We start from the raw sequence: 25,617 nt of genomic DNA, 5'->3' as shown, positions 1-25,617 counted from the left end.
TTAAAATAGTAAGTGAACATTCGTTATCATGAACAGCCAGATCCTCAATATATTTTCTTAATGAAGGTTACTGAAGCATTATTTAACCAACAGTCTCTTGAATAATAACCGGTCAGAGAACAGCTCTCAGTATCAATTCACAACGCTTCATTCTCAAAATCCCTTTCCAAGCAAAGGAAAAAAATACAAATCACATAATGCAAGGTTAAAGAAATGATTCTAACGCCACATGGCAATACCAAAATTTTCCTAGCTATCACCTGCGTCCTCCAAAGGCAGTAAAATATTGATTATTATCAACGTACACTCAAACCCCATAACCTGGACGATGCGCACCGTATCACAAAATATTTTCCTTCCTTTTAAACTCTTTGCACCATAAACCTCCCAACATGTGATGCATACTACACCCAACGAATTATGACAAACAAGTGTAGATGTTACAATTAACCAGGTATGTAACTCTTTTCCTTTCAAAATAAATGAAAACGCACACAAATCAACTCTTAAGCTCTGTGGTGACATCCCTTAAAGGAAAAATATATAATACATATCTTTTGATTTCACATGCGGCATGGGAAAGATCTTCCACGATGTACGAAACGTTAACAGGGCGCAACCCACTTACACAACTTGCATGCTGGGATTAGCCTATATGTCGATGTGGATGCGGCTCGTAAATCTTAGAACGGGTGAGGGAGTAGATGCGGTACTACTGAGCACTTCGAGTATACCGCACCGCACCAAACAGCAGTACGGTGGGGCAGACAACAGACAAATCAACAACTGTTGCAAGGCAACCTCAGCAAAGGCAGTAAGAAAATATTTTGGGTTTTAAACTCTTGGGATGGCCACACCAAACCACAGAATGACGTCTCAAGCTAAGTTATGAAAATATTATCGGTGATTTTGCCACAACAAGCAGAAGCGTGAAATTCCATAAGAAGTGAACTGCAATGAACACGGTTCATAAGCGTCCGACTGAAAAGCTCCACAGTCAGTCTTTCCATTACTATAAACACTTAACAGTACCTCCAAAGTTCACTCGTGGTCACTACCAGAGTGTCAAATTACTCGTTATAACTGTACATAACAGAGTTCGACACGTTGGGTCCCGACTTAGGTTTCTTAATAAGACAAGCAGTGATTCGGTCCCTAACTTGAATCCACCTTCGATACAAAACATCATTTACTTTAAAGCAGCTAAATACACTCTTGGAAATTGAAATAAGAACACCGTGAATTCATTGTCCCAGGAAGGGGAAACTTTATTGACACATTCCTGGGGTCAGATACATCACATGATCACACTGACAGAACCACAGGCACATAGACACAGGCAACAGAGCATGCACAATGTCGGCACTAGTACAGTGTATATCCACCTTTCGCAGCAATGCAGGCTGCTATTCTCCCATGGAGACGATCGTAGAGATGCTGGATGTAGTCCTGTGGAACGGCTTGCCATGCCATTTCTACCTGGCGCCTCAGTTGGACCAGCGTTCGTGCTGGACGTGCAGACCGCGTGAGACGACGCTTCATCCAGTCCCAAACATGCTCAATGGGGTCAGATCCGGAGATCTTGGTGGCCAGGGTAGTTGACTTACACCTTCTAGAGCACGTTGGGTGGCACGGGATACATGCGGACGTGCATTGTCCTGTTGAAACAGCAAGTTCCCTTGCTGGTCTAGGAATGGTAGAACGATGGGTTCGATGACGGTTTGGATGTACCGTGCACTATTCAGTGTCCCCTCGACGATCACCAGTGGTGTACGGCCAGTGTAGGAGATCGCTCCCCACACCATGATGCCGGGTGTTGGCCCTGTGTGCCTCGGTCGTATGCAGTCCTGATTGTGGCGCTCACCTGCACGGCGCCAAACACGCATACGACCATCATTGGCACCAAGGCAGAAGCGACTCTCATCGCTGAAGACGACACGTCTCCATTCGTCCCTCCATTCACGCCTGTCGCGACACCACTGGAGGCGGGCTGCACGATGTTGGGGCGTGAGCGGAAGACGGCCTAACGGTGTGCGGGACCGTAGCCCAGCTTCATGGAGGCGGTTGCGAATGGTCCTCGCCGATACCCCAGGAGCAACAGTGTCCCTAATTTGCTGGGAAGTGGCGGTGCGGTCCCCTACGGCACTGCGTAGGATCCTACGGTCTTGGCGTGCATCCGTGCGTCGCTGCGGTCCGGTCCCAGGTCGACGGGCACGTGCACCTTCCGCCGACCACTGGCAACAACATCGATGTACTGTCGAGACCTCACGCCCCACGTGTTGAGCAATTCGGCGGTACGTCCACCCGGCCTCCCGCATGCCCACTATACGCCTTCGCTCAAAGTCCGTCAACTGCACATACGGTTCACGTCCACGCTGTCGCGGCATGCTACCAGTGTTAAAGACTGCGATGGAGCTCCGTATGCCACGGCAAACTGGCTGACACTGACGGCGGCGGTGCACAAATGCTGCGCAGCTAGCGCCATTCGACGGCCAACACCGCGGTTCCTGGTGTGTCCGCTGTGCCGTGCGTGTGATCATTGCTTGTACAGCCCTCTCGCAGTGTCCGGAGCAAGTATGGTGGGTCTGACACACCGGTGTCAATGTGTTCTTTTTTCCATTTCCAGGAGTGTAGATGACAATGCCGATATCAATGCTCTCCTCCCAAGCAGCGCTCTATATGGAGACTACAGTACCGAAGCAAAGCTTACACTATTCACAAGTCTGATATACGCACCACCAACGTGCACCTTTTAAAATTCTTATGATCATCTCATATACCAAACCTGCCGCATTTATTCGTTGGAATCCGAGGGCATAACCACGTAATCACTTCTCAGCCTTGAATGACCACACGATGACCACCATCGGGACAACACCAGCCCCCCAAACTAGGATCTTCGAGCCCACTTCGTTCCGTCCCCAACCGACTGCTTTCGCGAGGCACACAGACCAAGCTGCCTTGCCCTCCGACACCGACGTCACTCCTCCCGCACAGTCCAGAGCTAACCCACAGCAACCCCGTTCCTCCTCGTTCTGTCGTCTCGCGGCGCGCGGGAAGCCAACTCGCCAAAGACATGCGGCGACCAGACACTCCAATCCGATCTCGATATTGACATCGTGGCAAGTGCTGAGAAGGCGGGTGATTTCAGAAACAAAACAGAAAAAGGAATTAAATAGCGAGCCGTACCGGCTCACCTAGATTTCCGTAAAGCATTCGACACTGTGCCCCACACCTGACAGTTACCGAAGACCCTGGCATACGGAATAGTTCGACGGATATGTTAGTGGGACGAAGACCTCTTATGTAACAGAATCCCGCACGTTTTCTGGGACAGCGAGTTTTCATTAGAGGCAAGGTATCGTCAGGAGTATTCGATGGAAGTGAGACAGGATCATTTTCGTTCTCTGTATGTGTGGTGTCACCGCCAGACACCACACTTGCTAGGTGGTAGCTTAAATCGGCCGCGGTCCATTAGTACATGTCGGACCCGCGTGTCGCCACTGTCAGGATCGCAGACCGAGCGCCACCACACGGCAGGTCTCGAGAGACGTACTAGCACTCGCCCCAGTTGTACGACGACGTTGCTAGCGACTACACTGACGAAGCACTTCTCTCATTTGCCGAGAGACAGTTAGAATAGCCTTCAGCTAAGTCCATGTCTACGACCTAGCAAGGCGCCATTTGTAACATTGCATGTATCTAAAGAGTCTCACTTGATTCATCAATAACGATGTACAACTATGATGGATTAAAAGTTAAGTATTCAAGAAGCTACGTACTTTTCTTTATAGCATTCATTACGTATCTTGTTTCAGACTTCACGCCATCCTTCGTGAGTTAGCGCGTGCATCTTGGCCGCCTCTTTCAATTAGTGTGCGTAGTGTTGGCAAGTCTGCCGACACTACATTTTTGGCGACGCGGATCACTCAGGATTTTGTTCTTTCTAATTGCTTACATTTCCTTGTGTCATGGCTTCTCCAGATGTACTGTCCGAATTTTATCGCTTGCAGAATCAGCAGACGCAGGCGTTATTGGATGCCCTTGGACAGCTCGTCCAGGGTCAAGGTGCGCTGCAAAACGATGCGGCCGCCGCCGCTTCATCGCTACCGCAGCCACAAGATGCTGTTGCACCCCAGTTTCGTCCGTTTCACGCGGACGAGAAACCTGGACGGAGTGGTCACGACAATTTGGATTTCATCTCGCCGCCTACAGAATTCCAGGTAATGAGCGGCAGCCGTTTTTGCTTTCGTGTGTAGGTGTATCCACCTACCGTGTGATAGTGAAATTGTTTCCCCGACGCGACGTAGCAACTCTATCCTATGAAGAAATTTTGTCAGTGTTAGATGCCTATTTCAAAGAAACAGTCAATGTCGTTGCAAAAAGGTATACGTTCTTTCGTACAAAACGTACGGCCGGTCAGACTAATAGGGAGTGGGTTGCAACATTGCAAGGCCTTACAAGGGATTGTGCTTTTGAGTGTGAATGTGGACTCCCTTATTCAGATACAATGGTACGTGATGCAATAGCACAGAACGTTTCTGATGTTCGTATACGGGAACAGATTTTGAAACTAGTTAATCCCTCCCTTCAACAAGTGATAGACATATTGGATAGGCAAGACACACTTGACTTTGCTCAGGAATCATTTGAAATTTCGCCAACCGTGTGTCACATTAACCGGCCCGCCGGGCGCGCTGCACGGACCGCTACACAGCCCTCGCGCACGTCCGCGCAGCTGCGGCCTAGCTCTCACACGCGTGTGCCGCGTAGGCAAGCAAATGCAGTGAAATCATGCCCGCGGTGTGCAACTAGACATTCGCGTGACAATTGCCCGTCACACCTAGTTATTTGCTTTTACTGTCTTAAGAAAGGACATGTTCAAAGTGTTTGCCAGAAACAGCTCAGATCAGACAATCACAACCATTCCAGGCCCTTTGCTTCGCGCCGGAATCGAACCAAGGACAATCAGGGTCGTGTACCTTCGCCCATGGACATTCATGTAGTTAATTCCACCCCGTCCAGTGTCACTCTCTCTAACAGTGACTGTGTTCGTCCCACATAAAGTGTGCGTCGACGTCGACGGAAATCTCGTGAAGTCGCCAGTGTTTCTGTACCTGTATCAGTTCACATTGCACGTGAAAGTCGCTCTTGTCGTCAGCAGGACAATAAACTTTTTGTCGACTTAGACTTTGCAGGCAAAGTGATCCAATTCTAGCTCGATACCGGAGCTGCAGTTTCATTGATCAATCACGACACGTACAAACAACTGGGCAAACCGCCATTGCGTGCCGCAAATGTTAAGTTAAATAGTTATTCAGGACAAGCTATCCCTTTGTTAGGACAGTGCACTATTCTTGCCACATACGAGGGACAAACGAAACTTGTGTCATTTTACGTTCTTCGTTTTCCTTCTGCAGTGAACTTGTTTGGTTTAGATTTATTTCAGTTGTTTAACATGTCTAAAGTAAATCAGGTCCTATCAGTGAACGAGACTGTGCCTTCTACAGTGTTTCTCGTCTGTGTGACGAATTTGCAGACATTTTTGCACCGGGCCTTGGTTGCGCTAAGAACTATGAAGCACATTTGGAACTGAAAGTCAACGCGCAACCGAAATTTTTCAGAGCGCGCAATGTTCCCCATGCATTGCGTGATGAGGTCGCCAGAACATTACACGATTTAGAATCACAAGGTGTAATTGAACGTGTGCAGGCTTCTCTCTGGGCCTCACCCTTAGTAATTTTGCCAAAACCTTCCGGAAAACTGAGACTTTGTGTGGACTTCAAGGCAACTGTGAATCCACAACTTGTGACTGCAACTTTTCCTTTGCCCCGCCCGGAAGATCTTTTTGATAAACTGTGCCCGGGTCAATACTTTTCGGAGTTGGACCTAGCGGATGCGTACTTGCAGATACCAGTGGACGAAGAATCCCAGCGCGTCTTGGTGGTTAACACGCATCTTGGGTTGTATCGCTTCAAAAGACTGCCATTCGGGTGTGCATCCGCCCCTGCGTTGTTTCAGCAATATCTGCAAACTGTTTGTGCGTCGGTCCCTACTGCAGCAAACTATCTGGACGATATTGTGATCTCTGGAAAGACAGCAGACGCACATTTAGCCAACCTCCGCACATTATTTCAGGTCTTGCGACAAAATGGTCTTCGCTTGCGGAAGGACAAATGTGTGTTTTTTGCTCGTGACTTACCCTATCTGGGACATGTAATCAATGCCCAAGGCATACATCCCAGTCCAGAACACCTCCGTGCCATACAAGACTTGCCTTCGCCGCAGAATTTGAAGCAGCTACTGAGTGTGCTGGGAAAAATTAATTATTGCAATAGATATATGCGCCACGCCTCTTCGATTTCAGCTCCGCTTCATCGCTTACGCCGTAAAGGTGTTCCGTTCGTCTGGTCGACGGAATGCGAACGCGCCTTTCGACAGTTGAAATCGGCGTTGCTTTCAAATACTTGCCTTACGCCATTCGATCCCCAGAAACCCCTTTTGTTGATGGTAGATGCATCGGATTTCGGGATCGGTGCTGTGCTTGCGCACAAAGATGGATCGCATGATCGCCCTATCGCCTTTGCGTCCAAATTGCTCTCACCTGCGCAAAGAAATTATTCACAGATAGAGAAAGAAGTTTTGGCTCTCGTATTTGGTGTTACTAAGTTCCATGATTTCTTGTATGGTCGTCATTTTACCATCATCACGGACCACAAACCTTTGACATCGCTTTTTCATCCGAACAAGCTTGTTCCTCCACGTACAGCGCAGAAATTCATTCGCTGGTCAATTTTCCTCTCGCAGTACCGCTACGATATCTTGTATTGGTCCACTGCTAAGCACGGCAACGCTGATGCGTTGTCCCGTTTGCCTGTTGCTGAGGATAGAGCATTCGAGTCTTCCGAACTTGCTTGCATGTTCATTGATGCGGAAACCGATGACGTGGTCGAATCGTTTCCGATTGATTTTCGTCGTGTCGCTACAGCCACAGCTGCTGACCCTGTCCTTGCTACTGTTTTGCGTTTTGTTGCTACGCAATGGCCCTTGTCGAAGTCACGGATCGAGGATCCGTTGGTTCGCCGATTTTTTGCTCACAAGGAGAGACTTTTTGTACGGCGTGGTGTTTTGTTGTTGCGTTCTGATAATGATCAGTCCAGAGTCGTGGTCCCACGTTCGTTACAGTCCTCTGTCTTACGGCTTCTTCACCAAGGACATTGGGGTATAGTGCGCACGAAACAACTTGCTCGTCAGCACTGTACTTGGTTCGGAATCGATGCTGCGATTACGAATATGTGCTCTTCTTGCATGGCGTGTGCCGCACAACAATCCGCACTACCGCGGAAATTCTTTGCATGGCCGCACGCCACTTCCCCTTGGCAACGCTTGCACATCGATTTTTCTTTTCCATTCTGGAATGGCGATGTTTGGTTGTGGTCGATTCGTTCAGTAATTTTCCTTTTGTTGTCCGGATGTCTTCCACGACGTCATCTGCCACCATCCAAGCGTTATCCGCTATTTTTTGCATTGAAGGTCTTCCGCAGGCTATTGTTTCCGACAATGGCCCACAATTCATGTCCGCAGAATTTCAGTCATTCTGCAAGGCCAATGGTATTCAACATCTGACATCCGCGCCGTTTTCGCCTCAGTCAAACGGTGCCGCTGAAAGATTGGTTCGGACTTTCAAGTCACAGATGTTGAAGTTGAAAGAGTCACATTCTCGGGAGGACGCGTTATTGCTCTTTTTGTCCTCGGATCGCTGTCAGCCCCGCGATGGTCGCTCGCCGGCTGAGTTGCTCCATGGTCGTCCTCATCGAACCTTGATGTTTTTGCTGCATCCGCCGCATCAGGTTCCTGTGCAGCGGCAGACTCCTGCTTTTGCTCCTGGCGACGTTGTCTTCTATCGCAACTATCGAGGTTCACGGCGTTGGCTCGCAGGGCGCATTCTTCGTTGCCTCGGCCGCGCGATGTATTTGGTTATGGGGGCCTCTGGTGAGGTGCGTCGGCATCTCAATCAGCTGCGCCTCTGCCGTCGCCTGGGTTCTGCCGCTCCCCGTCTGCTTTCAGCAACGGTGCCGTCCGGTCAGCGCCCTGGGGACCCATCTACTGGCTCGCCTCATCCCCAGGTGTTACCGACGATGCCTTCCATTTTGCCCCATGGCGACGCGCCGCCGCCGCCGCCGCCGCCGCCGCCTGTTCTCCCGCCGGCGCCGCCCGCAGTGGACGCTTCGCTGCAGCCGCCCAGCGCCTCCCTGGGTCACGCGCCGCCGATCGCTTCCAGTGACCAGCTGTCCTCCGCCATGGAACTCTTGCCCGCTCCGGACCAGATGTCGTCATCGCGCGTCCGATCCCCCGACGCAATGGAGGTCGACCCTTCGGCCCCTCCTGTCTCTCTACGGGCGCGTACACCCCATGTTGACGTGCACCCTGGACTAGGTTTTCAGGCGTTTCCTAGCTCCCCTCGGACCGAATGGCCGGGTGCGGGTGGCACAGCCTCGCCTGTTGTTAGGCTCCCCACCTCATCGCATACGTCAACATGGGGTCCTCCCCACGGCGGGCGGAAACCTTATAACACGACCGTTCGCCGATTTGCGGGGGAGGAATGTGGTGTCACCGCCGGACACCACACTTGCTAGGTGGTAGCTTAAATCGGCCGCGGTCCATTAGTACATGTCGGACCCGCGTGTCGCCACTGTCAGGATCGCAGACCAAGCGCCACCACACGGCAGGTCTCGAGAGACGTACTAGCACTCGCCCCAGTTGTACGACGACGTTGCTAGCGACTACACTGACGAAGCCTTTCTCTCATTTGCCGAGAGACAGTTAGAATAGCCTTCAGCTAAGTCCATGTCTACGACCTAGCAAGGCGCCATTTGTAACATTGCATGTATCTAAAGAGTCTCACTTGATTCATCAAGAACGATGTACAACTATGATGGATTAAAAGTTAAGTATTCAAGAAGCTACGTACTTTTCTTTATAGCATTCATTACGTATCTTGTTTCAGACCTCACGCCATCCTTCGTGAGTTAGCGCGTGCATCTTGGCCGCCTCTTTCAATTAGTGTGCGTGGTGTTGGCAAGTCTGCCGACACTACAGTATGCATAAATCATCTAACAGATAGGGATAGCAGCACTATGCGACTGTTTTCCGGATGATGCTGTGCTGTAGGTGAAAATGTCGTCATTGCGTTAACTGTAGGAGGATACAGCATGACTTTAAATGATTTTTTATTTGGTGTGATAGATGCTCTAAATGTAAATAAATGGAAGTTAATGCAGCTGAGCGTAAAAGAATTGTACTCTTCGAATAGAGTAGCCTTGTTCGTCGTGTGCTGATTCACAGAGACATGACGATTAAATATCTCGCCATAAGACTGCAAAACTACATGATATCCCCTATGAAATCGCGTCCTGTACAGGTACCGCCTTTTGCTACTGATCAAAACGTCCTTGTTCCCGGTTTAGATCCCAGACACTGCTTAAATTTTGCATAAAAATCAATAACATTTATCAGTAGTGGTGTCTGCAGGCTCCAGGTATAAGGCGACACCCTCGTTCTGCTGACGGCCTTGTCAAAGAGAGTGGAGGATGGTACAAAGTTTCAGGGCAACCTCATCCACCTGACTCTGAGAAATGTTGTCAAGAGGCAGATGAATCAGCAGTGATCAACGACATGTGCATGGAGAGGAGAGTGGAAATCACTGCATTAAATACACATGATGTTTACCCACAGGACATGTGGGTTGTAATTGAAAAAGCAGCATGATCATTTCTCCATTTGCAAAAGATTCTGGATCAGCTCACCATACTGATCTCTGGGACGGGAGTACCAAGGGGATGGCAACTATTAGAAAAAGACTGAATAACCAACGAATTCGGTACATACTATGAATCGGTGCGTGGGGCGTCAGAAGAATGAATGTGACAGGGAAGCTAGCAAATCTGAAAAGGGAAACGCAAAGGCTCAAATTATACAGGGTCGTCCATTGATAGTGACCGGTCCAAATATCTCACGAAATAAGCATCAAACAAAAAAAATACAAAGAACTAAACTCGTCTAGCTTGAAGGGGGAAACCAGATGGCGCTATGGTTGGCCGCTAGATGCCGCTGCCATAGTTCGAACGGATACCAACTGCGTTTTTTAAAACAGGAACACCCATTTTTATTACAAATTCGTGTAGTATGTAAACAAATATGAATGTTTTAGTTGGACCACTTTTTTCGCTTTGTGATAGATGGCGCTGTAATAGTCACAAACGTATAAGTACGTGGTATCACGTAACATTCCGCCAATGAGGACGGTATTTGCTTCGTGATACATTACCCTTGTTAAAATAGACCGTTTACCAACTGCGGAAAAGATCGACATCGTGTTGACGTATGGTTATTGTGATCAAAATGCCCAACGGGCGTGTGCTACGTATGCTGCTCGGTATCCTGGACGACATCATCCAAGTGTCCGGACCGTTCGCCGGATAGTTATGTTATTTAAGGAAACAGGAAGTGTTCAGTCACATGTGAAACGTCAGCCACGACCTGCAACAAATGATGATGCCCAAGTATGTGTTTTAGCTGCTGTCACGGCTAATCCGCATATTAGTAGCAGACAAACTGCGCGAGAATCGGGAATCTTAGAAACGTCGGTGTTGAGAATGCTACATCAACATCGATTGCACCCGTACCATATTTCTATGCACCAGGAATTGCATGGCGACGACTCCGAACGTCGTGTACAGTTCTGCCACTGGGAACAAGAGAAATTACGGGACGATGACAAATATTTTGCACGCGTTCTACTTAGCGACGAAGCGTCATTCACCAACAGCGGTAACGTAAACCGTCATAATATGCACTATTGGGCAACGGAAAATCCACGATGGCTGCGACAAGTGGAACATCAGCGGCCTTGGAGGGTTAATGTATGGTACGGCATTATGGGAGGAAGGATAATTGGCCCCCATTTTATAGATGGCAATCTAAATGGTGCAATGTATGCTGATTTCCTACGTAATGTTCTATCAATGTTACTACAAGATGTTTCACTGCATGGCAGAATGGCGATGTACTTCAAACATGATGGATATCCGGCACATAGCTCGCGTGCGGGTGAAGCGGTATTGAATAGCATATTTCGTGACAGGTGGATTGGTCTCGAAGCATCATACTATGGCCCGCACGTTCACCGGATCTGACGTCCCCGGATTTCTTTCTCTGGGGAAAGTTGAAGGATATTTGCTATCGTGATCCACCGAAAACGCCTGACAACATGCGTCAGCGCATTGTCATTGCATGTGCGAACATTACGGAAGGCGAACTACTCGCTGTTGAGAGGAATGTCGTTACACGTATTGCCAAATCCATTGAGGTTGACGGACATCATTTTGAGCATTTATTGCATTAAAATGGTATTTACAGGTAATCGCTCTGTAACAGTATGCATTCTCAGAAATGAGAAGTTCACAGAGGTACATGTATCACATTGGAACAACCGAAATAAAATGTTCAAAGGTACCTACCTTCTGTATTTTAATTTAAAAAACCTACCTGTTGCCAACTGTTCGTCTAAAATTGTAAGCCATATGTGTGTGACTATTACAGTGCCATCTATCACAAAGCGAAAAAAGTGGTCCAATTAAAGAATTCATATTTCTTTACGTACTACACGAATATGTAATAAAAAATGGGTGTTCCTATTTAAAAAAACGCAGTTGATATCCGTTTGACGTATGACAGCGACATCTAGCGGGCCAACCATAGTGCCATCTGGTTTCCACCTTCAAGCTAGACAAGTTTCGTTCCGTTTGACGCTTATTTCGTGAGATATTTGGCCCGGTCACGGTCCTTGGACCACCCTGTATATGGTGAGGTTCAACGAAGCGAAATTACAAGAAGACAAATATTTTTTGTCAGATGACTAGATGTTAATATCAGCACTAGCAGAAAATTGGATAATGGGGCTTTGATTCGTTGGGAATAGCGAAGTGGGGCAGAGAGTGACTTACTGCAACAACTTCAGAAATAGTTGTTCTAACCATAATTCAGAGCAGACCAAGAAGCGTTCAGGTATGCATGACGGCGTCACAAGTAGAAGATGAAGAACTAGAGAAAGTATATGAAGGTAATGAGTAATTGAATTTGTAGAAGTAGAAAATACTGTGATAATCGTGGGAGAGTGGAATGCGTAATAGGGGAAAGAAAAGAAGAAATATTTGCTGGTGGTAGAAATGAGAGAGAAGAAGGACTAATCGAATTATGCAACAAATTTCATCTGGTAATAGCAAATTCACTGTTAAAAAATCACGGAAGGAGGACTACTTGGAAAAGACCTGGAAATACGGGAATATTCCAGGTAGTTTATAACATGGCTAGACAGATTACGAAATTAGATACTGTGTTGTGAGGCGTACCCAGGAGCAGATACTGACTCAGATCACAGTTTAATCATTATCAAGAGTAGACTGAATTTTAGGAGACTCGTCTGGAAGAATCAATGCACGATCAGTGGGATAGTGAAGTCCTCAGGAGTGATGAGATGCGTGTGAAGTTCTCTGAGACTATAGATACTGTGATAATGAATACCAGAGTAGGCACTTCGGTTGAAGAGAAAGGACCAGGAAGACATGTTTAGAGAAATTAGGGTTCGATCAGTGGCATATAGCAAGTGGTTTTCCTTTCGCTCCATCTGGGAGTGAAACAGGAGACAGAATAATTAGCAGCTCTACAAGGTGCACCGTGTAAATGGGCTGCAGATTATGTACAGGGAATAGACAAAATACTACGAACACCTTTACTTACTTAGGAATGGTTTATTAATAACGGATTTGCCCGAAATACAGCAGCGATTCTTCTTGGTATACTGGCATTAAATCATTGTATAGTCTCCAGTGGAATGTTATGGCACTCTTCAGTCAGAACCTCTTCTAACTCGTGTAGTGACGAGGGAAGTGGAAATCTGCTCCGGAGTCTGCCCTTCAGTTGCACCCACAAGAGTTCGATAATATTTAAGTCCGGGGACTGCGCTGACCAGGGGAGGACGCTGAAGTTTAGTTGTATGCTCGTCGTACCATGACTGTACTGTACTGCCTGAGTGAATGGATGCATTATCGTCCTGAAATATGGCACCATATTTGGGGAACAACATTTGAATCCTGGGGTGTACCTGATTACCTAAAATGTTCACGTAATCCTTGGCTCTAGCATGACCATTAAGAGAAATGATGGGACCAGTAGAATACCATGATATGGTTGCCCATACCATCACATTTCCACCTCCATGCTTAATCACTAGAATAAGGCAATAATGATGTAGGCGTCTTTTGCCGTTCTCCAGACGCAAACCCGGCCCGATGTTGGAAATAGCGAAAACGTAGACTCATTGGACCATACGAAGTGTTTCCACTGATCAGCCGTCCAGGATGTATGCTCCTGATACCATATTTTACGCTTCTTTGCATTGGTTGTCGTTAATAATGGTTTCGGTATAGCAGCTTGTCCTTAAATATTCGCTTTATGGAGTTCTCGGCGGACAGCATCGATAGATACGGGCTCTCTATGATGGCTATTGAGCGCTGCAGTCACTTTAGCTGCCGTAGTTTTGCGTTGTTTTGACACAGTTCTTGCTAGCCTTCGGCGATCTATGTTATTTAGTTTTGATTTGCGCCCACTATTATATTTACACATTGATGTCGTTCCATGTTTTGTGAAGGCTGTCATGACTGTTTAAACAGTTGACCTAGAAATATTCAACAAGTTGGCTGTGTTGGTTACTGATACTCCAGCTAATTGGCTTCCACAAATGCCCTCTTTGCAACTCTGTTAGGTCTTTGACCTAGAAATATTCAACAAGTTGACTGTGTTGGTTACTGATACTCCAGCTAATTGGCTTCCACAAATGCCCTCTTTGTAACTCTGTTAGGTCTTTCACTGCACGTCGTCCTCGCCGTCTGATTGCAGATACGAAGTGTGCATTACTCGTAAACAAACTGCACTGATGCCTAGTCCGTACTGAACACGCACAGTCCAGCGCGACACGTGCCTTACCTGCGTTGTTGATCGTCAAACACAACCATCCCATTATTTCCACTGTTCACATTATTTTGCCTATCTACCGTATGTACACGTTCTGCAGATATGAGAAAGGAGCTTAAATGACGGTAAAAAGTATCCTTTTCAACGGGTATTTCGGATTTATTAAGTGGTTATTATCAAGCTGATATTGTTTTTTGGCTATAGTCCAGGCACGTCGGCGCTGAAACAGTTACTTTGCGTAGAGGACACTCCGCAGCACCGGAAACTCTTTCTAGGTTAATGTGCGGCCATAAAGAGCTTCCTGCCGGACGCGGCTCACCCCCATCATTCGGGTCATGCAGATGGCTGCTGACCTGTCGGCGCCTCTGCCAGCGTCTATCGCGCAGTTCGTAAGGGTAGGCTGAGGTTTAGAAGACTCGTCTGGAAGAATTAACGCAGGAAGTAGTGGGATAATGAAGTATTCAGGAGTGATGAGATGCGTCTAAAGTTCTCTTGAGCCTATAGGTACTGTGATATCAACACAAAAGCTTGCTACTATACGATTACCTTCGTTCTCCCGTCTACATTTTTTGTAGAGTAAATCATATTATTTTACAAAATACCGTTACTTTTTGGTAAAAATCATCTGCAGTCCTGCCTGCACGAGCCAAACTTTGTGCGATCTGATGCTTTAAATGTTTCGCCTTCAACGTTTCCCACCAAAATTTCTTGTTTGAGTGCCAGTGTCGCACAGCGATTCAAGAAAGATTGGAAATTGGAAATTTGTGGTAAGGTTTTATGGGACAAAATTTCTGAGGTCACCGGAACTTAATCTAACGTACGCTAAGGACGACACACACATCCATGCCAGAGGGTGGACTCGAACCCCCGACGCGGGAACAAGAAACATTACTTGCAATTATTAATACTACTTTTTTGTAACCAGAGGATAAAGTACACAAACAATTACTAACGGCATTTTAAGAAAGAGTAGTCCCTACCACATACTAGTACAGTTTTTATTCATAGCATATCTATCCACGTCTGTAACTTGTTTACACATACAATACACTGGAGAGCCAAATGGTACCCATGCGTAATATCGTGTAGGGCCCCCGCGATAACGCAAAAGTGTAGCAACACGACATGTTATGGACTCGACTAATATCTGAAGTGCCGGCCGGCGTGGCCGAGAGGTTCTAGGCGCTACAGTCTGGAACCGCGCTACCGCTACGGTCGCAGGTTAGAATCCTGCCTCGGGCATGGATGTGTGTGATGTCCTTAGGTTAGTTAGGTTTAAGTAGTTCTAAGTTCTAGGGATTGATGACCTCAGAAGTTAAGTCCCATAGTGCTCAGAGCCATTTGAACCATTTTTTTGAATATCTGAAGTAGTGCTGGAGGGAAATGACACCATCAATCCTGCAGGTCTGTCCATAAAGCCGTAAGAGTACGAGGGGCTGGAGATCTCTTGTGAACAGCACGTCGCATGGCATCCCGGATGTGCTCAATAATGTTTATGTCTCCGGAGTTTGGTGGCTATGGGACTTTTAAACTGAGAGTAGTGTTCCTGTAGCCACTCTGTAGCAGTTCTGGGCGTGTGGGGGGCCGCATTGTCCTGCTGGAATTGCCCAAGTTCGTCGCAGTGCACAATGGACATGAACAGATGCAGGTGATCAGACATGATGCTTACGTACGTGTCACCTCTCAGAGTCTAATATAAACGTATCAGGGGTCCCATGTCACTCCAGCTGCACACGCCCCACACCATTACAGAGCCTCCACCAGCCTAAACAGTCCCCTGCTGACATGCAGGGTCCGTGGGTTGATAAGGTTGTATCCATACCCGTACAAGTCCATCCGCTCGATACAATTTGAAACGAGACTCGTCCGACCAGGTAATATGTTTGCAGTCATCAACAGTCCAATGTCGGTGTTAATGGGCCAGGCGATGCGTAAAGCTTTGTGTCTTGCAGTCATTAAGGGTACACGCGTGGGCCTTTGGATCCGAAAGCCCACATCGATGATGTTTCGTTGACTGGTTCGCACGCTGGCACTAGTTGATGGCCCAGCACTGAAATCTGCAGCAGTTTGCGGAAGGGTTGCATTTCTGTAACGTTGAACGATTCTCTTCAGGATCCTTTTCCAGCCGCAACTATGTCGGAGATCTGATGTCTTACGGGATTCCTGATATTCACGGTACACTCATGAAATTGTCGTACGGGAAAATCTCCACTTCATCGCTACTTCGGAGATGCTGTGTCCCGTCGCTCTTACGCAGACTTAAACTTGATAACCTGCCATTGTTGTGGCAGTAACCGATCTAATAGCTGCGCCAGACACTTGTTGTCTTATGTTCGCGTTGACGACCGCAGCGGCGTATTCTGCCTGTCCACATATGTCTGTATTTGAATACGCATGTCTATAACAGTTTCTTTGACGATTCAGTATGTAAGAATAGCCTTTCTGATCGTCTCTTCATGATGGAGGGCAGATTTTGTAGAATAATTCAACTCAGTAAATTACCAATGTACAAAGATCATTAATGTCTGCAAAAATTCAAGTGTTTCAGAACTACTACCTCTGTTTTACACTAACCAGAATAGATTCTTATGTTTAACTAAGTGCAGAGTTGTTAAATTCCCAAGAGCTTTCGACTGAGTGCCCCTTGCCGATTGTCAAGAAGAGACCGTCTTGTGATTGCCGTTGCCTTCTTGATATATCCATGCTACCGCCTGTGACGTCACTGGTGCCCAGTCCTGCGCCACATGAGGCAACGTTTTTGTTATGAGCTCGTGGCGCCCGCTTCTGCCTTCCAATACCAAGATCCCAAGCTGACGAAGTTGATAGCAATCTTGACATCTTACGCACAGTGACGAACGTGCAGCGCAAGGAAGTTTCCCGGATACTTAGCAAGTCAGAAAGTCGGCGACCCAGTTGTGCTCACGGTGGGCCATACGGGGTTTCCTTCTTTCGAAGATTTTGCAGGCCATAAAACGTAGGCTCTCAAAAGGAAGACCCCTGGGGAGGACACGGAGAACGTTACGTATTTGTCATACTGTGGTGCAGTAGCAGGAAAATTGTTCCGGCTCCTAAAGAGGCATGATATCGATTCAGTCTTAGTGCCTCCAGTGAAAACGTTGTGAAAGGTGATGTAGGCCTCAGAGCTCCAATGATATACGAAAAATCGGGCGTATGTGGACATTCTTATGTCGCATGGACTATGCACAGTACTGAACGTCTCCTACGGTTTCCTAAGAGAACGAGAGTTGCAAAATATACTCTGGAAAATGGACAATTTATTGTATTCGACGAGACATACATCGATTATTTATTTATTTCTCAAGTAAAGACCTGCTGCCTGTTATTATACGGCAGGTCGTAAATTGTGTGATATTACATGTTATATAAATTCAGTTTTATTACTAGTACATTTTTTATGAAAATTTTACAAAAGTATAAATTAAAAAATTACCAACAAAAGGAATATGTATAAGAATATATTTAAGTTAGCATCAAGTTTAAGGAAAATTTAATCTATAGGTTAGGTTAGGTTAGTGTTGTTTAATGTCCCGTCGACAACGAGGTCATTAGAGACGGAGCGCTAGCTCGGGTTAGGGAAGGATGGGGAAGGAAATCGGCCGTGCCCTTTGAAAGGAACCATCCCGGCATTTGCCTGAAACGATTTAGGGAAATCACGGAAAACCTAAATCAGGATGGCTGGAGACGGGATTGAACCGTCGACCTCCCGAATGCGAGTCCAGTGTCTAACCACTGCGCCACCTCGCTCGAGTTTAATATATATATATATATATATATATATATATATATATATATATATATATATATATATATATATATATATATATATATATATATAGGGTGTCCCAGCTATCTTGTCCACCCAAAATATCTCTGGAACAATAACAGCTGTTGGAAAACGACTTTCACCGGTATCAATGTAGGGCTGGGGCCCATGAATGTACTTATTTGGAAACAAACGAAAGCATATGTGTTTTTTAACACAAACTTATGTTTTTTTAAATGGACCTCCTATATTTTTTCTTCAGCAATCCATAGCATGACAAAGCACATACACAATGGGGTTGATTGCATCGCAATATTCCCATTACGTCCCGAGATATTAAGACGCGAAGTTGACGCTTGAAACACCCGACATGCGCTGCTAGCGCACGTCCTAAGGCTCAGGCGTGAACCCCCATGCTGCCCGTAATCGCGATGTGATTGACATGTGTAATCACACCTCCATACTTATCAAGAGGTCCGAGACGAATAATACGGTCTGCTGCCATCAACTCTCATAAGCACATAATGGTTTCCCTCTTGCACGTTTTACGTATCTACGTACACAATATGAACCAGTACCGATCGTTGTACACCCGTCAGGTTGTCTTATTTATCCTGCACACCCAAAATAAGGTTTATCTAATGCGTTATATGACCCATTGTGCCTGTCGTGCAGGGCCTGGGTCTACCTAGTCAAGTGTCCAACGTAGTTCCCACTACTACCACATTTACCACTTCGCCTTGTTTATTATTTGCGACCCATGCAAACTCCTGTACTCCACCACCCTCCGAGCATCCCATTCGTTGTTGCTTTGGCGTGCAGTAGACAGCTTGCCAGTGTAGTCGTGCATCAGAGTAATCTAGTGACGGCACGGAGGTAGTACACATTGTGAATAAACGTTGTGTTGTGGAACTTATACTGTACAGTATAATGCACACACATGAAGATATGGTAGAAATGCTGCTGATCTATGGAGAATGTACGTTGACGGGAAATACTTTTTGAGATTGCTTGCTTGTTGATAGTACTGTTAGCGAACATTGTGATTATTAAGTTAATATGTCTGTTTTCTACCCTACTCTACATACCTGTACTGTACCCTGTTGTAGGTGGACGAAATGCTGTTCAGGCAGAACGACTGTACAGAAGATGATTCCCTGACAAGCCATCGCCTTCGCGCCGGATGTTTGGTCGTCTCACATCTCGTCTACGTGAAACGGGAAGCTTAAATCCAAGACCTTGACATGGTGCTAGAACACGTACAGATGAACGTGCTGAAGTTGCTGTGCTCGCTACCATAGCTGTGAATCCTCAAATCAGCACACGTCAAATTGAACGTGAAGTTGGCGTGTCGAAATCAAGAGCACAGCGTATTCTTAAACGTCATAAATTTCATCCTTACCATGTTCATTTACACCAGGATCTTCATGGAAATGACTTCCGCAATAGGGTAACATTTTGTCGGTGGGCTCAGCAAAAACTTCCGACTAATTCAAATTTTTTTGCAGATGTTCTCTTTACCGACGAGGCATCATTCTCCAACAAAGGAATTGTCAATGAAGAATATGCATTATTGGTCCGCAGACAATCCAAAATGGCTCCGTCAGGTAGAGCATCAACGTCCGTGGAAAGTTAATGTTTGGTGTGGGATTATTCGAGATACCATTATCGGACCTTCCTTTGTAAATGGCATCCAAAATGGCAGACAATACTCCTGATTTATACGACACAATCTTCCTGTTCTCTTGGACACCGTACCTCTGAACCGGAGAATGGTCATGTGGTATCAGCATGACGGATGCCCTGCACATAACGCCTTACGAGCACGACGACATCTGAACCGTAAGTTCCCTGGTAGGTGGATTGGACGAGGTGGCCCAGTTAGGTGGCCTGCCCGATCTCCGGACCTTACATCGTTGGATTATTTTCTTTGGGGGGCAGTGAAGGATGCTGTTTACCAACATGAACCAACAACACCAGAGGACATGAAGCAACGCATTATTGATGCTTGTACAGCCATCAAAGAGGAAACAGTAGCACGAAGTAGGGCATCCTTCATCCGCAGAGTGACCCTATGTATGCAAGCCAATGGGCATCACTTTGAGCATGAGATGTGAACGCTATGTTTAGTATGTAGTGCTGGTATCACAGTGGAAGTTTCTACAAAGGGCCATTTTACCCAGTGATGTTAAGAAACATTTGTTTACAACAATTTGTCATTTAACGCATTAGATAAACATAACATTGATAATTGTGTGATAATAAAACTGTGGTATACACCACTTCTAACCAACACCGAACAACGCGCTCCAGTACGCGACCGCCAAATACATCGCTGGCCGCACTTCTCTGGGCGGCCCGCTGCTTCCATCGATGGCCGTTTTCACACGCACGCTCCCTTACGTGGCCGAGAAATACATCGCTGGCCGCACTTCTCCGGGCGGCTCGCGGCTACCATCGCTGGCCGCCTTCGCGCGAGCGCGTTTGTCAGCACCCAGCAATTGGCTACGCCAGGAAACATTGCGATTGGTTTTCCCTGGAAAACAGCGACCCCAGTCGACGGCTCCATTAACTAGCAAGCCTTATATAAACCCGGCCGCCGCCGCAAACGACAGTTCTCATCGGGAAGTGCAGTACGCCGTGTTCCAGCTGCTTGTGGATGACTCGCCGCACCACTCGAGCTTACCTGGCTGCTCGGCGGAAATCTTGTGACTTCACTTGGAGAGACTGAACTTCACTGGACTTGGGAATATTTACGGGACGTGCACCCCACCATGCACATTTGGACATTGGTATAACCAAACTTTAATTCTGCATTACTTCTGAGTGTGAGCCTGGGTAGACGCTTGGCTAACATAATTGTTAAAAAGTGATTTGTGAGTTAATAAACCAGACTGAAGAGGTTATTGTGTTATTCCTGGTTATAACAAAAACTAATTGGTTAAACATGTTTACATTCATCTTCTATGTCCTACCTGAACTTCCCAAATCAAAACATTTTACCTAAACAACCGTAAAACTTTTAGTCCACATGCTCGTTTCACTAAAACCATCAACATGAATTTTACTATTACAAGTGAATGATTAACTGTCACTTGCACTAGATCTACAGTAAAGTAAAGTTTTATCTTTGAACGATATTACCTTTTAGTAACGGATTAATGATAAGCGAAGTTAACTTTGTGACTAACGTTGCGGTACACAGATATGTTACAGAACCGCATCACCCCTAGCCTATGGGATAAATACCTGCTGGAATGTACGACGTTAATGCAGGATGGCAGCAGACCGTATTATTCGTTTCGGACCTCTTGATAAGTATGGAAGTGTGTTTACGCATGTCAATCACATCGCGATTACGGGCAGCATGGGGTTCACGCCTGAGCCTCAGGACGTGCGCTAGCAGCGCATGTCGGGTGTTTCAAGCGTCAACTTCGCGTCTTAATATCTCGGGATGTAATGGGAATATTGCGATGCAATCAGCGCCATTGTGTATGTGCTTTGTCATGCTATGGATTGCTGATGAAAAAATATAGGAGGTCCATTATAAAAAAAACATAAGTTTGTGTTAAAAAACACATATGCTTTCGTTTGTTTCCAAATATGTACATTCATGGGCGCAGCCCTACATTGATACCGGTGAAAGTCGTTTTCCAACAGCTGTTATCGTTCCAGAGATATTTTGGGTGGACAAGATAGCTGGTACACCCTATATATATATATATATATATATATATATATATATATATATATATATATATATACAGGGTTATTACAAATGTTTGAAGCGATTTCACAGCTCTACATTAACTTTATTATTTGAGATATTTTCACAATGCTTTGCACACACATACAAAAACTCAAAAAGTTTTTTTAGGCATTCATAAATGATCGATAAGTGCCCCTTTAGTGATTCGGCAGACATCAAGCCGATAATCCTCTCACACTCGGCGCAGCATGTCCCCATCAATGAGTCCGAAAGCATCGTTGATGCGAGCTCGCATTTCTGGCACGTTTCTTGGTAGAGGAGGTTTAAACACTGAATCTTTCACATAACCCCACAGAAAGAAATCGCATGGGGTGAAGTCGGGAGAGCGTGGAGGCCATGACATGAATTGCTGATCATGATCTCCACCACGACCGATCCATCGGTTTTCCAATCTCCTGTTTAAGAAATGCTGAGCATTATGATGGAAGTGCGGTGGGAGCACTATCCTGTTGAAAGATGAAGTCGGCGCTGTCGGTCTCCAGTTGTGGCATGAGCCAATTTTCCAGCATGTCCAGATACACGTGTCCTGTAACGTTTTTTTTCGCAGAAGAAAAGGGGGCCGTAAACTTTAAACCGTGAGATTGCACAAAACACGTTAACTTTTGGTGAATTGCGAATTTGCTGCACGAATGCGTGAGGATTCTCTACCGCCCAGATTCGCACATTGTGTCTGTTCTCTTCACCACTAAGAAAAAATGTTGCTTCATCACTGAAAACAAGTTTCGCACTGAACGTATCCTCTTCCATGAGCTGTTGCAACCGCGCCGAAAATTCAAAGCGTTCGACTTTGTTATCGGGTGTCAGGGCTTGTAGCAATTGTAAACGGTAAGGCTTCTGCTTTAGCCTTTTCCGTAAGATTTTCCAAAGCGTCGGCTGTGGTACGTTTAGCTCCCTGCTTGCTTTATTCGTCGACTTCCGCGGGCTACGCGTGAAACTTGCCCGCACGCGTTCAACCGTTTCTTCGCTCACTGCAGGCCGACCCGTTGATTTCGCCTTACAGTGGCATCCAGAAGCTTTAAACTGCGCATACCATCGCCGAATGGAGTTGGCAGTTGGTGGATCTTTGTTGAACTTCGTCCTGAAGTGTCGTTGCACTGTTATGACTGACTGATGTGAGTGCATTTCAAGCACGACATACGCTTTCTCGGCTCCTGTCGCCATTTTGTCTCACTGCGCTCTCGAGCGCTCTGGCAGCAGAAACCTGAAGTGCGGCTTCAGCCGAACAAAACTTTATGAGTTTTTCTACGTATCTGTAGTGTGTCGTGACCATATGTCAATGAATGGAGCTACAGTGAATTTATGAAATCGCTTCAATCATTTGTAATAGCCCTATATATATATATATATATATATATATATATATATATATATATATATATATATATATATATATATATAAATTTTTTAAAACTAACATTGATAATGATAATAAATAAGATGCATAATAGGTTATGGACGTATTTTAAATTCAAATTAGAAGTTTATTTAATGGAAGAAACAAGAGCTGGAAATCTGACTTGGATATGATGTGACAGTCTTTCCGTTATACCTTCTGCGTGTATGGTTACGTCGCTTACATGTTGTCTTGGCAGAGGTAAAACTTAATGTGATGTATTGATGAATTAGGTTAGAATGTGTTTCCGAACTTAAGGTAACAGTCGAGATTGGAGGCTGATTTAAAATGTCATAGTCAGCGGCATCAGATGCGAAGTCTAGGGGTACAACATCGAGTCAGTCATACCTGATGCAGCGAAAGAAGAAGAAATGTCACATCTTTAGACAGCATTCCGTGCTATGAAATGGTATAACAAACAGCTACACACAGAGGCTTTTTCTAATTGACTCTATTTGACGTTGCAGAACCTTCCTTTCCTTTTGCTATGTTTCTGTATTTGTGTGTGATGCAGTATCTGATTCGATGTCCGTTCTTGTGTCTGTGTCGTATACCGTGTACTGCAGATCTGTCCGATGTGGAGCCTGTCTTATTCCAGCGTATGGCTTCTCCTGTTTGTATGCCGCATATATTGCTCGCAATACTTCGTCTGAAATGTTGTTTATACAGCTCCAGTCGTCTTGTCTGTTTATTAACTGTCCTATATCCTGGTTTCCTAAACTTTTGTGTGCTAGATCATTGCAGATGTGCACTATGTGTACAGGTAGCTAATTTTACTGCACAAAAAATAAAATATGTACTCCCTCCAAAAAAAGTTACACACAAACATTACAATAAAATTATGATGAGCAGCAAAATGTCTGAGAAGAATTTTGAAAGAAAGTTATTAATTGAATTTTAATTTGCCGGGTTTGCAACACTGTCAGCAAGACGAAATTATGGAATGAATATTTATTGTAACTAAACAAAATTGAACCTTGATACTGTGACAGTATTTTTAAAATAGATAATTTAACTGCAATTGTGTTTAATTTTGAAATGAGACAGCGTATTAAATTTTCTTTTAATGTCTTGACTGTTGCTGCAAGCAGTGTGATGATGTCAGCGCTGGTTCTCGCGGACGATGTGTGAAGTTAATCCTGGTTCGTGGCGTGAAGATTGTGATGGATCGTCCTGTTTCATTAATATTCCAGTTACGGCAGTGGTCCACGTCTCCGTTGTAGTCGAATCAGCTGGCAGCACTGTCGCGATAAATAGTCCCAGTGTGTGCGTTGTCGTTACGCGCGACATTTTATTATTAAAAGTTTATTAATCACGCCGTGCGGGTAGGCAGGAATTAAGCAATGTCTTTAGTATTTACGATATATAGCCGGTTAATGCCAATACTTCGTACAGTTCTTTCACCGTGTTGCCACAGGAAACCAGTCACATGTGTTTATCACTATAACAGTCCGTTAAACATCAGTTCAATTTACGTCGTCGTCTTTAAGACATTTTGGATGATATAATAAATGTTTCTTGATCAAATCACAGCACTGTTCTTATACTTAACATGTTGGTTGGCTCCACTTTCACGCAATTGTAAGAGTTAGTGTCTCCACACGACAATGGTGTCTGGTTCACGGCTGATTGTTACGAGTTCACACAGTATGTAAAATCGTCACCGCAAACACTCGATATACTTTTCAGTTTTTACTGTTCACTTAATAATGCACGATCTCCTATTAACACAGCGGACGCACTGTAATTAATTGTTCCTCCACGTATCACCGTCTTTCACTCCGAACTTTTCGACGTTTCTCCACACGCGAATCGCCACGACTCTACAACAGCTCGTACGCTCTCTATCGATAGTCGTTCGCTCTCTCTCTGACACAGTACTTCTCCTAGTCTAACCAAAGATGTACAAAGCATATAAAACCAGAAAATTCATATTCGTACAACATAAAATATAAAACAGTATCAAAATCAATGAATAAACAATGTGACGTATTAACAAATAAAGAATAGTTGAAATAATTGATACATACATACTATGACAAGGTATTGAAAAAAAGAAAAAAATATTATCGACTTTCGGGGAAAGCAATGTCTTTACATTTGCCCCCCATTTTATCATCAGATGTTCCACAGTAAATCTTATGATAAAATGTCCTTACACATATAAGCCATATGCTACAAGTGATTTGTTTATGTTTAACTTTGGCACTTTGTCAATTTGCATAATTAATTGTCAATGAGTATTAAAAGAGATGAACTTATCTAACAGCAAAAAAATGTACATAACTTTCACATATAAGGCATAACATATCTCTCACTGAAGCAAATAACTAATTCATTACACTACGGAAATTTGACCATAATGAAAAAGAAGAACAAACATTATGTGTTCAGTCCAAGAAAATATATATACCTACAATTATACACTATGATCAATATATACGTATAAGCGTTCGTATTTTCCCCACACAAAGTCTTGTCATTGCATTACTCTTTTTGAAGCTGGCCGAGCGTTTCTAGGCGCTACGGTCGCAGGTTCGAATCCTGCCTCGGGCATGGATGTGTGTGATGTCCTTAGGTTCGTTAGGTTTAAGTAGTTCTAAGTTCTAGGGGACTGATGACCTCAGAAGTTAAGTCCCA

General features: G+C 45.3%; 1 protein-coding gene across 1 annotated transcript in view; it reads left to right on the top strand.

Annotated features, from left to right (window-relative positions):
• Positions 1 to 20,188: 20,188 nt before the first annotated feature.
• LOC126263589 (uncharacterized) overlaps positions 20,189 to 25,617 on the top strand; it is a 115,415-nt gene continuing 109,986 nt past the window's right edge. Inside the window, exon 1 of the mRNA XM_049960682.1 lies at positions 20,189 to 20,523. Coding sequence (XP_049816639.1) covers positions 20,189 to 20,523 — 335 coding nt within the window. The remainder of the gene's footprint in view (positions 20,524 to 25,617) is intronic.

Source organism: Schistocerca nitens, chromosome 6, assembly GCF_023898315.1.
Source record: "Schistocerca nitens isolate TAMUIC-IGC-003100 chromosome 6, iqSchNite1.1, whole genome shotgun sequence".
In the NCBI taxonomy this organism is placed as follows: Eukaryota; Metazoa; Arthropoda; class Insecta; order Orthoptera; family Acrididae; genus Schistocerca; species Schistocerca nitens.
The sequence above is the reverse complement of the archived record's forward strand: the minus strand, read 5'-3'. Positions and strand labels throughout refer to the sequence as shown.